Below are 14326 nucleotides of genomic sequence, written 5' to 3' on the forward strand. Positions count from 1 at the left end.
CTCCACCCATTGTCCATACCCCTTATATGGCTCCTCCCTATCCACGTGCAGCCAGTGGATTTGGGCGCGTTGGGAGGTGCAAGGGGAACGTAAGTTTGCATGGATGGAATTCCCTTCAAAATCCCGCCTGACTTGACCGAGTCACAGTTTTAGGCCGAGCAGGCAGGGTCTCAGACCGGACGCTACTCATGCCTCAATTAAGGCCCTTATGGGCCTTTTCCCACCCAGCCTCAATTTTTATGTTTGAGGACAAATGATAGAGGGGGTGGGCGAAACTCAAAATTGAACAACGTTTGATCTCATACGGCAAGAGGGGGGAAGGAAGTACCTCTATCAGAAGCCCCCTTCTGACTGACAGCGCTCTCCCCCTCAGACCCAGTGATCTCCAGATCTCCCCCATTGCAATCAGGCCTTCCCCACCCTACCCTACCCTCCACAACTCCTGACCCCGCCATTTACCTTTCCTCTGGTTCCCGGCACTTAAGACGGGTAGCTGCATTGTCTTTTCTGACCATCCTCAAAATTCTGGCCATGTGGATAGGTTGCAAATCAGCCATGTTCTCATTGGATGGCGCGACAGATTTGAGGAGTTAAATGGGCTGCTTCTATTCCTATATCCATCTCAGCAAGATTCTCCTTTGCTCCAGCAAGGTTTTCCTCGAGGTGGATCCCAGGCATCCAGAGATGATACAAAATTGGCTTCAGGAACATTCCAGCCTACGGCTCACCTATAGGGCTACCCACTGGGACTTCTGCGGAAAGTAAGTATGTTTAACATATATGAAAGTTCAAATCCACAATCCAGTACATTACCAAGAGTATAGTCAGAGAGATGAAGATGTACATCAAGAGTCATTAAGCAGATGACGCAAAATGCAAGTTTTAGAAGCATTTCTTTTGAAGGAGAATGTGAATGGTTATAATTTTACTGAGACCAGTAGCACCTTTTTTCAGAATCCAAAACCTAGGTATTTACGAAAAGATTAACGTTACATAAAAAGTTTAAACCTTTATTTATTAGTATCACAAGTAGGTTTACATTAACACTGCAATGAAGTTACTGTGAAAATCCCCCTGTCGCCACACTCTGGCATTTGTTCAGGTAACACTGAGGGAGAATTTAGGATGGCCAATGCACCCTAACCAGCACTTCTTTCGGACTGTGGGAGGAAATTGGAGCACCCGGAGGACACGGGGAGAATGTGCAGACTCCGCACAGTGACCCAAGCTGGGAATCGAACCCGAGGCTCTGGTGCTACCCATTGTGCCACCGAGCCACCTCATGGTTCACAGTTTAAAAAAGAATCATTTTATTACACTTCATATTACTCAGTTTTGTTAAAGATATTAAAATTACAGTGAACACAGTTACGTACAGTTCAAACTAAATTTCTTAACTCAAATTTCCTCCTATGCCTTTTTGGTCCCCCAAAACCCAAGTCAAAAATTGGAAGATTAACTATTTGACCTGAATACTGTTTCAAACCTTCATATATGAATTGAGATTTCTCAGGCTTTCCACTTACCTCCGGCAAAGTATCTTTTCATACCTCTTCTACACTGACCTCACTAGGCCTGGAGGTCTGGAGTGCTTATACTTCAATGCAAGGAGCGTAGCAGGTAAGACAGACGAACTTAGGGCCTTAATGCTCACGAGGAATTTGGATGTGGTTGCGGAGACAGAGACTTGGTTGGAAGAGGGACAGGACTGGCAGCTGAATACTCTGGGGTACAAGTGTTTTAGGTGAGACAGAGGAGGGGCCAAAAGAGGTGGGGGAGTAGCAGTATTAGTTGGAGAGCATATTACAGCGGTGCAGAGGGAGGACAATTCAGAGGGGTCGTGTAACGAGTCACTCTGGGTGGAGCTTAGAAACAAGAAGGGCGCAGTCACTATGTTGGGGGTATACTACAGGCCCCCCAACAGCCCAAGGGAAGTGGAAGAACGGATATGTCAGGAGATACTGGACAGGTGCAGGAAAAATAGGGTTGTTGTAGTGGGAGACTTCAATTTCCCTGGTATAGACTGGAAATCGTTGAGAGCTGGGACTCTGAATGGGGAGGAACTTGTAAAATGCGTACAGGAGGGTTATTTGGAACAATATGTAGATAGCCCGACGAGAGAGGGGGCTATGCTGGACCTAGTACTGGGGAATGAGCCCGGTCAGGTCTTCAAAGTTTCGGTAGGGGAACATGTGGCAAATAGTGACCACAATTCTGTTAGCTTTAGGATAGTGATGGAAAAGGATGAGTGGTGTCCCAAGGGTAAGGTGTTGGATTGGGGGAAGGCTAACTTTAGTGGGATTAGGCAGAAATTGGCAGCTGTTGATTGGGAGAGGCTGTTTGAGGGTAAATCCACATCTGGCATGTGGGAGTTTTTTAAGGAACAGTTGTTAGGGCTACAGGACAGGCATGTGCCTGTAAAAAAGAAGGATAGGAAGGGTAGGATTCGAGAACCATGGATAACCAGGGAAATTGAGGGACTGGTCAAAAAGAAAAGAGAGGCGTATGTTAGGTCCAGGCAGCTAAAAACGGAGGGAGCTCTGGAGGAGTACAAAGAAAGTAGGAAAGAACTCAAACGGGGAATTAGAAGGGCAAAAAGGGGTCACAAAATGTCCTTGGCAGACAGGATTAAGGAGAATCCCAAGGCATTTTATTCATACGTTAGGAACAAAAGAGTTGTCAGGGAAAAAATCGGACCTCTCAGGGACAAAAGTGGGGAATTATGCTTGGAGCCCAAAGAAGTAGGGGAGATCCTAAATGAATACTTTGCGTCGGTATTCACAAAGGAAAGGGATGTGTTGACTGGGAGTGTCTCGGAGGGGAGTGTTGAACCGTTGGAGAAAATCTCCATTACAAGGGAGGAAGTGTTGGGTTTGTTAGAGAATATAAAGACTGACAAATCCCCAGGGCCTGATGGAATCTATCCAAGGCTGCTCAGGGGGATGAGAGATGAAATCGCTGGGCCTCTGACGCAAATCTTTGTCTCGTCACTGGACGCAGGTGAGGTCCCAGAGGATTGGAGGATAGCTAATGTGGTCCCGTTATTTAAGAAGGGTAGGAAGGATAACCCGGATAATTATAGGCCGGTGAGCTTGACGTCCGTGGTGGGGAAGTTGTTGGAGAAGATTCTTAGAGATAGGATGTATGCGCATTTAGAAAGGAATAAACTCATTAACAATAGTCAGCATGGTTTTGTGAGAGGGAGGTCATGCCTCACTAACCTGGTGGAGTTTTTTGAAGAAGTGACCAGAATGGTTGACGAGGGAAGGGCCGTGGATGTCGTCTATATGGACTTTAGTAAAGCGTTTGACAAAGTCCCTCATGGTAGGCTGGTGAAAAAGGTTGGATCTCATGGGATAAAAGGGGAGGTGGCTAGATGGGTGGAGAACTGGCTTGGTCACAGAAGACAGAGGGTGGTAGTGGAAGGGTCTTTTTCCGGCTGGAGGCCTGTGACTAGTGGCTATACACTAGATACATCGATGACATTTTCTTCCTTTGGACTCATGGTGAACAATCACTGAAACAACTCTATGATGACATCAACATGTTCCATCCCACCATCAGGCTCACCATAGACTACTCTCCGGAATCGGTTGCATTCTTGGACACACGCATCTCCATTAAGGACGGTCACCTCAGCACCTCACTGTACCGCAAGCCCACGGATAACCTCACGATGCTCCACTTCTCCAGCTTCCACCCTAAACACGTTAAATAAGCCATCCCCTACGGACAAGCCCTCCGTATACACAGGATCTGCTCGGATGAGGAGGATCGCAACAGACACCTCCAGACGCTGAAAGATGCCCTCATAAGAACAGGATATGGCGCTAAACTCATTGATCAACAGTTCCAACGCGCCACAGCGAAAAACCGCACCGACCTCCTCAGAAGACAAACACGGGACACAGTGGACAGAGTACCCTTCGTTGTCCAGTACTTCCCCGGAGCGGAGAGGCTACGGCATCTCCTCCGGAGCCTTCAACATGTCATTGATGAAGACGAACATCTCGCCAAGGCCATCCCCACACCCCCACTTCTTGCCTTCAAATAACCGCACAACCTCAAACAGACCATTGTCCGCAGCAAACTACCCAGCCTTCAGGAGAACAGTGACCATGACACCACACAACCCTGCCACAGCAACCTCTGCAAGACGTGCCGGATCATCGACACAGATGCCATCATCTCACGTGAGAACACCATCCACCAGGTACACGGTACATACTCTTGCAATTCGGCCAACGTTGTCTACCTGATACGCTGCAAGAAAGGATGTCCCGAGGCATGGTACATTGGGGAAACTATGCAGACGCTGCGACAACGGATGAATGAACACCGCTTGACAATCACCAGGCAAGACTGTTCTCTTCCTGTTGGGGAGCACTTCAGCGGTCACGGGCATTCGGCCTCTGATATTCGGGTAAGCGTTCTCCAAGGCGGCCTTCGCGACACACGACAGCGCAGAGTCGCTGAGCAGAAACTGATAGCCAAGTTCCGCACACACGAGGACGGCCTCAACCGGGATATTGGGTTCATGTCACACTATTTGTAACTCCCACAGTTGCGTGGACCTGCAGAGTTTCACTGGCTGTCTTGTCTGGAGACAATACACATATTTTTAGCCTGTCTTGATGCTCTCTCCACTCACATTGTTTTGGTTTCTTAAAGACTTAATTAGTTGTAAGTATTCGCATTCCAACCATTATTCATGTAAATTGAGTCTGTGTCTTTATAAGCTCTGTTTGTGAACAGAATTCCCACTCACCTGAAGAAGGGGCTTAGAGCTCCGAAAGCTTGTGTGGCTTTTGCTACCAAATAAACCTGTTGGACTTTAACCTGGTGTTGTTAAACTTCTTACTAGTGGTGTTCCGCAGGGCTCTGTATTGGGACCTCTGCTGTTTGTGATTTATATAAACGATCTGGAAGAAGGTGTAACTGGGGTGATCAGTAAGTTTGCGGACGACACAAAATTGGCAGGACTTGCATATAGTGAGGAGCATTGTCAGAAGCTACAGAAGGATATAGATAGGCTGGAAATTTGGGCAAAGAAATGGCAGATGGAGTTCAATCCTGATAAATGCGAAGTGATGCATTTTGGTAGAAATAATGTGCGGAGGAGCTATACGATAAATGGCAGAACCATAAAGGGTGTAGATACGCAGAGGGACCTGGGTGTGCAAGTCCACAGATCCTTGAAGGTGACGTCACAGGTGGAGAAGGTGGTGAAGAAGGCATATGGCATGCTTGTCTTTATAGGACGGGGCATAGAGTATAAAGTTGGGGTCTGATGTTGCAGATGTATAGAACGTTGGTTCGGCCGCGTTTGGAATACTGCGTCCAGTTCTGGTCGCCACACTACCAGAAGGACGTGGAGGCTTTAGAGAGAGTACAGAGGAGGTTTACCAGGATGTTGCCTGGTATGGAGGGGCTTAGTTATGAGGAGAGATTGGGTAAACTGGGGTTGTTCTCACTGGAAAGACGGAGGATGAGGGGTGACCTAATAGAGGTGTATAAAAGTATGAAAGGCATAGATAGGGTGAACGGTGGGAAGCTTTTCCCCAGGTCGGTGGTGACGCTCACAAGGGGTCATAGGTTCAAGGTGAAGGGGGGGAGGTTTAACACAGATATCAGAAGGATATATTTAACACAGAGGGTGGTGGGGGCCTGGAATGCGCTGCCAGGCAAGGTGGTGGAGGCGGACACACTGGGAACGTTTAAGACTTATCTAGATAGCCATATGAACGGAGTGGGAATGGAGGGATACAAAAGAATGGTCTAGTTTGGACCAGGGAGCGGCATGGGCTTGGAGGGCCGAAGGGCCTATTCCTGTGCTGTATTGTTCTTTGTAACAGTTGTATCTTCTCCATTCAGCACAGGCATTGCTAGCATCTTAAGCGTACTCACTTCAGGTCAGAAATGTCCTGGTTGCAATCTTGTTTAACTCTGTAGTCTTGTATTTATGACCTCACCCTCTCTCTTTCTTCTCGGCTTGGCTTTTCCAGAAGGTCCTTAAGTTAACTCTGTTTTTTAAAACCCTGTTAGCCAATACACAGAATTTCAACTGAATCCTGCATGAAAGAAAATTTTCCTCCAGCCAATTAGTTCTAAAGCAAAGCCAAAATGCTTCAACACTAAATGGCATCCAGGGACCTCCCCACGCCTACAATTAACTTCTGATTGACTCTTTTTTTCCCCCTACTGTTATCTCCTAGGCAGCTTGGTCACATGATCAGTTGCTGGAAGCAAGCTGCTATATTTTTACAAGAAATTTCCTTTTAGAGAAGCTAGCTCTTGAAGGGACCATGACATCAACGTAAAATATAGGTCAACCCCCCACCCACCTCCCCAACCGCCAGAAAGGACATGGGATAACACATAGAACATAGAACAGTACAGCACAGAACAGGCCCTTCAGCCCACGATGTTGTGCCGAGCTTTATCTGAAACCAAGATCAAGCTATCCCACTCCCTATCATCCTGGTGTGCTCCATGTGCCTATCCAATAACGGCTTAAATGTTCCTAAAGTGTCTGACTCCACTATCACTGCAGGCAGTCCATTCCACATCCCAACCACTCTCTGCGTAAAGAACCTACCTCTGACATCCTTCCTATATCTCCCACCACGAACCCTATAGTTATGCCCCCTTGTAATAGCTCCATCCACCCGAGGAAATAGTCTTTGAACGTTCACTCTATCTATCCCCTTCATCATTTTATAAACCTCTATTAAGTCTCCCCTCAGCCTCCTCCGCTCCAGAGAGAACAGCCCTAGCTCCCTCAACCTTTCCTCATAGCAAAGAAGAAATGGAGTATGGAGTGGAGCTTTAAGTTCGGCAAAAGTGGAAGAGCAAAGAGACAGGCACAGAGGGATTCTCCCCATGATATCCCAGATCAGATCTCACTCCATAATCAATGTATGTAAAACTTTTGAAAAGACAGGTTTTTCAAGAGGCCAGCAACGCGGCACAAATAATTAAGCAGCTTTATTCATTAAAGGAGAATGAGATACGTTTTTGAAGAAGTAGACAAATGGAGATTTTGTGTGGTTTCCAATTTACAAGATACAAAAAGCAACAATTCAAATGGATGAAGCCATAATAAAAGGTACTGGAACACTGGCCTTTGTGCTGGGAGCCATAGAACTTAAAATAGAGGTGTAATAATGAATACAATTATAGTCAGATTACAGTTGGACTGCAGTTGGAGTATTGTGTACAATTTTGTTTTCTACAGTAGGGAAACAGTAAGAAGTGTCACCAGGTTAAAGTCCAACAAGTTTATTTGGAATCACGAGCTTTCGGAGCGCTGCTCCTTCATCAGGAGGGTCCTCACTCACCTGATGAAGGAGCAGTGCTCCGGAAGCTCGTGATTCCAAATAAACCTGTTGGACTTTAACCTGGTGTTGTGAGACTTCTTACTGTGCCCACCCCAGTCCAACGCCGGCATCGCCACATCACAGTAAGGAAAGGTTTTTGAGTCAATAAGAGGGCGTATCAACAATTCACGAGGAAGCTGTCAGGTCAGAGGCAATACAACGGTGAAGAAAGACTTATAAAAATTTGGGCTGACTTTGTGAGAGGAAATTAGAGGGGATTTTTAAAATATTATTTAAAATAATAAAGTGACAGGGTGGGGTGGATAGGAACAAGCTGTTTTCAATGAATAAGCGACTGGAGCAAAGGGAAACAGTTGAATGGTTAAATGGAGTGATAGCAAGAAAAACGTTCTTACACGGAGGGTTGTGAGGCTGTGGGATTCACTCCTCCGGGATTGAAACAGAGAGCACATCAACATTTAAGAATGGGTTAGATGGATGATTGAAGGAAAAGGGGGATGAAGAAATATGGGAACAAGGCGTCTGCTGGTTACAGAACCGAAAATCCCCATCTATCTGCTCCTTCAAAAATGCATCAAATTCTCCCTTAATGGATAAAACTGCTTAATTATTTGTGTCACGTTGCTGGCCTCATGAAAAACCTGTTTTTTTTTTAAGTCTTGACATACGTTCATTATGGAGTGAGATCTGTTCTGGGATATCATGGGGAAGAATCCCTCTGTGCCAGTCTGTGATTCTTCCTCATCAGAGACTAGCAATTTCTCCACCGGGAATGGAAGTTACAAAGGAAGCCCGTGAATTTGGATCACTTTGACCTGCCAACAGCTGAACTCAGAGTCCGAGGTCCCTGTAAAGGAGGATTGTTCGCCCTCACTTCTGCCAAAATGCTGTTGTCGCCTACTCAAGAACCAAGCTGAGAACAGATACGCAATTTCAGTTCCCAAAGACCCTTATTTAATAAAATGCAATGACGTGGATCCTAGGTACGGCTTCAATCTCAGCCTCATGTTGCCAACTTCTGCTTGGATGTATTCCTATAAGTTCCATTGCATAGTTTTACAGCTCCCCACGCCCCGCCTGCCATTTCTTCCCAACTCCAAGTACTTATATGACAACACCAGCTTGTATTTACAACAACAAAGCCTTCAAGGAAATGAAACTGATGCCTAATCCTTATGGTGCCGCTAGGATTTTACTCCTGAGTGTTGCTCACTGCAGTGGCCAAAAATTGAGTTCTTGGAGACTCCAGGCCAATTCCGGAGGTTTGACAACTCTATCTCAGACAGAGCATGAAGGATCCGTAGGGAATGAATTCAAGAATGCACGCAGGAGAGATGGAACATGTTATCAGCTAACGCAAACTCAGAATAGGCTGGGATATACTGGCACTGGAACAGGTGCAGAGGAGATTCACCAGGTTGATTCCGGAGTTGAGAGGGTTGGCTTATGAGGAGAGACTGAGTAGACTGGAGCTATACTCAGAATTCAGAAGAATGAGGGGAGATCTTCATAGAAGAATCATAGAAACCCTACAGTGCAGATGGAGGCCATTCGGCCCATCGAGTCTGCACCAACCACAATCCCACCCAGGCCCTACCCCCACATATTTTACCCTCTAATCCCTCTAACCTACGCATCTCAGGGGCAATTTTAACCTGGCCAATCAACCTAACCCGCACATCTTTGGACATATAAGAAACATATAAGATTATGAAGGGAATAGATAATATAAAAGCAGTTTCCACTGGCAGGTGAAACTAGAACTAGGGGGCATGGCCTCAAAATAAGGGGAAGCGGATTTAGGACTGAGTTGAGGAGGAACTTCTTCACCTAAAGGGTTGTGAATCTGTGGAATTCCCTGCCCAGTGAAGCAGTTGAGGCTACCTCATTGAATGTTTTTAAGGCAAGGATAGATAAATTTTTGAACAGTAAAGGAATTAAGGGTTATGGTGAGCGGGCGGGTAAGTGGAGCTGAGTCCATGAAAAGATCAGCCATGATCTTATTGAATGGCGGAGCAGGCTCGAGGGGGCAGATGGCCTACTCCTGCTCCTAGTTCTTATGTTCTTATGACTGAAACTATGTGTCTGCTCCTTTCTTATGCATTTCCGAATTTCCTTCACCTCATCGCTGATGGGCAAAACTCCTTCAAAGTCAACATTGATGGATTGGATAGCCAAAAGAGTCTCCCTCACCAGGTCCGTTTTTTTGCAACTCTCAAGTTACTTGCGTTCCGGGCTGGGGGTCAAAGAAAACATTTCAAAGATGCTCCAAAGCTCTCCTTGAAGTGCGGTAGTACTAACGTTAATGACCAGGGAGAGATTGCTCAATTATTCAGAATGGCGAAAACTTGTCCATCAATCTGTATCACGCTTTGAGTCATGAGGTCTTAATGATGAGGCAGAACGGCAGCAGAGGAGGAAAGAAAAGGAAGTAAATCCTGCGTTCCAGATCTCACCAGCTCATGGGACATCGTGCTCCATGCACCCAAAGATCTGCGGGATCGAAAATCAGCCTGTTCAGTCACACGAACACCCACGGTAGAACACACATGATCCTGAGTAGACGTCATCCTTGAATCGAGAGATGGGCCATGATTTTAGTCCCAATCCCTTCCTAAACCTCTCCAAATCATTTACCTCCTTCACTCAGCTTTAAGCCCCCTGCTTTTACATTGCTCAGTGTCACTTTTCATTGGATTGTGCACCTATGAAATGTCATGGAAGGTTTCCCTACATTAAAGGAGCTATATAAATGCAAGTTGATTTTGATTTGATTTATTTTTGATTTGATTTATTATTGTCACATGTATTAGCATACAGTCAAAAGTATTGTTTCTTGTGCGCTATACAGACAAAACATGCCATTCATAGAGAAGGAAAGGAGAGAGTGCAGAATGTAGTGTTACAGTTATAGCTAGGGTATAGAGAAAGATCAACTTAATGCAAGGTAGGTACATTCAAAAGTCTGACAGCAGCAGGGAAGAATCTGTTCTTGAGTCGGTTGGTACGTGACCTCAGATTTTGTATCTTTTTCCCGACGGAAGAAGGTGGAAGAGAGAATGTCTGGGGTGTGTGGGGTCCTTAATTATGGTAGCTGCTTTTCCAAGGCAGCAGGAAGTGTAGACAGTCAATGGATGGGAGGTTGGTTTGCATGATGGACATTCACAACCCTTTGTAGTTTCTTGCAGTCTTGGGCAGAGCAGGAGCCATATCAAGTTGTGAAACAACCAGAAAGAATGCTTTCTATGGTGCACCTGTTGTTGTGTGTTAGTTCATTTATGGTGATAGCGGAGGACCTGAAGCAGGGATTATTTAGAACTATGTCTCACATCTCTGTCCTAAAAATATCAGAACACGTGAAAAATGAGCAGTAGCTGGAATTAACCATGTTCAGGGTCTGTTTATAGATCTGATTTTAAATGCCTAAATTTGTTTGTTCCCATTACAGGCCACGTTTCTGTGTACTCCAGAGAAGTTGAACAATTGAAGGACCAACCCCTCACCCTTCCTACCGATATTTAATAGAAACTGTTAAGATTATCTCTGCACAGCTCTAGGGATGTTGTATGTGAGCAGCACACAATGTTTACAGCTCAGAAGGTTCGAGATCTGCATTGAATCTGTTGCTATGAGCAACCTCACTCTGATATCTCTGATGTACGCTGCCGCAAATATCACAATTTCCGCAGGGAGTGGATTCAACAATCAGCTGCTGTGACTTTGGCGGAAAATGGCAGGGAGCCTGATTATGCATCTATCCAGGATCCACTCCAAAGTGGTGGCAGCCAATCAAATGATCCCTCTAGAAGGTATTTTTATTCATTCATGGGATGTGGGTGTCGCTGGTGTAATAACTCCACGGAGGCGAAAGTCCCGTCACCAAGTTACTTTATTTACACCATACATCTGCACACAGTCAGCTCTCCAGTTGCTCCCTGCTGACTGCAGGCTGGGAGTCTGACACACCTGCTTTAAATAGGGAGCATGAGGCTCCCTGATTTAACCGTCAGTTAAGACTCCTCAGGTATCTTTTTTGAATAAAATTAAGACTCATCAGGTTGTTCATACTCTAGCAAGCCAACCTCATTAACCTGGCTGAAGTCATCACAGCTGGCTGGGCCAGCATTTAATGCCCGTTGCTAATTGCCCTCAAGAAGGTGGAGGTGAGCGGCCTTCTTGAACCGCTGCAGTCTATAAGACCATAAGACCATAAGACATAGGAGCGGAAGTAAGGCCATTCGGCCCATCGAGTCCACTCCACCATTCAATCATGGTTGATTTCAACTCCATTTACCCGCTCTCTCCCCATAGCCCTTAATTCCTCGAGAAATCAAGAATTTATCAATTTCTGTCTTGAAGACGCTCAACGTCTCGGCCTCCACAGCCCTCTGTGGCAATGAATTCCACAGACCCACCACTCTCTGGCTGAAGAAATTTCTCCTCATCTCTGTTCTAAAGTGACTCCCTTTTATTCTAAGGCTGTGCCCCCGCGTCCTAGTCTCCCCTGTTAATGGAAACAACTTCCCTACGTCCATCCTATCTAAGCCGTTCATTATCTTGTAAGTTTCTATCAGATCTCCCCTCAACCTCCTAAACTCCAATGAATATAATCCCACGATCCTCAGACGTTCATCGTATGTCAGGCCTACCATTCCTGGGATCATCCGTGTGAATCTCCGCTGGACCCGCTCCAGTGCCAGTATGTCCTTCCTGAGGTGTGGGGCCCAAAATTGCTCACAGTACTCCAAATGGGGCCTAACCAGTGCTTTATAAAGCCTCAGAAGTACATCCCTGCTTTTGTATTCCAAGCCTCTTGAGATAAATGACAACATTACATTTGCTTTCTTAATTACGGACTCAACCTGCAAGTTTACCTTTAGAGAATCCTGGACTAGGACTCCCAAGTCCCTTTGCACTTTAGCGTTATGAATTTTGTCACCGTTTAGAAAATAGTCCATGCCTCTATTCTTTTTTCCAAAGTGTACGACCTCGCACTTGCCCACGTTGAATTTCATCAGCCACTTCTTGGACCACTCTCCTAAACTGTCTAAATCTTTCTGCAGCCTCCCCACCTCCTCAATACTACCTGCCCCTCCACCTATCTTTGTATCATCGGCAAACTTGGCCAGAATGCTCCCAGTCCCGTCATCTAGATCGTTAATATATAAAGAGAACAGCTGTGGCCCCAACACTGAACCCTGCGGGACACCACTTGTCACCGGTTGCCATTCTGAGAAAGAACCTTTTATCCCAACTCTCTGCCTTCTGTCTGACAGCCAATCGTCAATCCATGTTAGTACCTTGCCTCGAATACCATGGGCCCTTATTTTACTCAGCAGTCTCCCGTGAGGCACCTATGTGGTGTAGGTACTCCCACAGTGCTGCTATGGAGACGATTTTGATTCAGTGTTTCTGACTGTCTGTTCCTTAGCAGCTTTATTTTCCATTCATAGAATCATTGACTTGTACATCACAGAAGGGAATGCATTGTGTTTGTGCTAACTCCGTAAAGAGCAATCCAATTGTGTACCACTCACTGCTTTCTCCCCATAATCCTGTAAATTTGTCACCTTCAAGCAGATTTTTTAAAGTTTATTTATTAGTGTCACAAGTGGGCTCACATTAACACTGCAATGAAGTTACTGTGAAAATCCCCTAGCCGGCACACTCTGGTGCCTGTTCGGGTACACTGAGGGAGAATTCAGCACAGCCAGTGCACCTGACCAGCACGTCTTCCAGACTGTGGGAGGAAACCAGAGGGTTTGGAGGAAACCCACGCAGATACAGGGGGAACATGCAGACTCCGCACAGACATTGACCCAAGCTGGGAATCAAACCCGGGTCCCTGGCGCTGTGAAGCAGCAGTGCTAACCACCGTGCCCCTCTGTCACCCTAAGGTGTCCAATTGGCTTTTGAAGGTTTCCATAGAATCTGATAACGCCCCACCCCACCCCACCCACTGGCTTTTCCGATTGTCCATTCCAGAATATAACAGTCGCTGTATGAAATTATTTCTCCTCATTTCCTTTCTAGTTCTTCCATCAATTGGTTTTCAACCCCCTTGCCAAAGGATACAGTTTCTCCCTACTTGCCCTATGAAAACCTTTTGTAATTTTGATTACATTTAATTTTTTCCCTTGAAACTTCTCTGCTCTAAGGGAGAAAAATCCCATAATATCCTCTCCATATTACTGAAGTCCCTTACCTCTGGTCTCATTTCTATAAATCCCTCTGTATCCCTTCAAAGCCTTGACATGTTTTCTGAAGTGTATCGTGTCCAGAACGGCACACAATGCACCACAATTGCACATATTAATGATCCTCCCTTGCTTATTGCCTTTCCAGTGATTGCTATTACTGGAAAGGAAAGTTTCATTTTATTTTTAAAAAAATCTTGTAAACTAAAATGCCAGCCATGCAGCCTGAGCTTGCACTGCCTGTTCTAATCAGTCCCACTGTAATCGGTAGAGTTACTCTGGAACACCGGTGCTGCTCCTTGTCAGATGCCAGTTTCTCTCAATTTCTCTCAGATAGCAGTATCTTGTTTAATCAAAAGGCTGGAGTTTAATACACCTTCCAGGAGGCGAACAAATACCTACGGTCGTGGGCACTGCCCTTCGGAAGCGATGTTGAACTTGAGATCCCAATTTCGGAGGGCCATTAAAAATCCTGTGATACCCAACAATATGACTTGAGGCATAAGATTCTGAAGGCGGAGGAGGCTCGAGTGGTCAGATGGCCTATGTTCTTGCAACATTTTTCAAGATGAACAAAAAGTTCCTCCAGTGTTACCAAAGCTTCACTGCTGCTCGTGTGTGAATTGGTTGCTTCATTTGCCTAAGTAGCAAGTCATAGAATCATACAGCGCAGAAGAGGCCCTTTGGCCCATCGAGTCTGCACTGACATTACAAACACCTGAACTCCCACCTAGTTCCATCTGCCAGCACTTGGCCCATAGCCCTGAATGTTATGATGTGCCAAGTGCT

At 45.8% G+C, this 14326-nt stretch overlaps 1 protein-coding gene across 5 annotated transcripts in view; it reads left to right on the forward strand.

Moving 5' to 3' along the window:
• Window positions 1-14020, forward strand: part of hemk1 (HemK methyltransferase family member 1) — a 125801-nt gene extending 111781 nt beyond the window's left edge. Inside the window, exons 10-12 of one of the 5 annotated variants that reach the window (XR_013497490.1) lie at window positions 648-761; window positions 10789-11529; window positions 12691-14020. Coding sequence is in view for 3 of the 5 variants with exons in the window: in XM_078209951.1 (XP_078066077.1) it covers window positions 648-761; window positions 10789-10819 (145 nt within the window). In the remaining 2 variants the exon portion in view is untranslated. Of the gene's footprint in view, window positions 1-647; window positions 766-10788 lie in introns of those variants that run through there. The other 4 variants (XR_013497491.1, XM_078209951.1, XM_078209950.1 and 1 more) reach the window with 4 other exon arrangements.
• Window positions 14021-14326: the final 306 nt, after the last annotated feature.

The sequence above is a fragment of the Mustelus asterias genome, chromosome 3 (genome assembly GCF_964213995.1).
Source record: "Mustelus asterias chromosome 3, sMusAst1.hap1.1, whole genome shotgun sequence".
Taxonomy (NCBI): domain Eukaryota; kingdom Metazoa; phylum Chordata; class Chondrichthyes; order Carcharhiniformes; family Triakidae; genus Mustelus; species Mustelus asterias.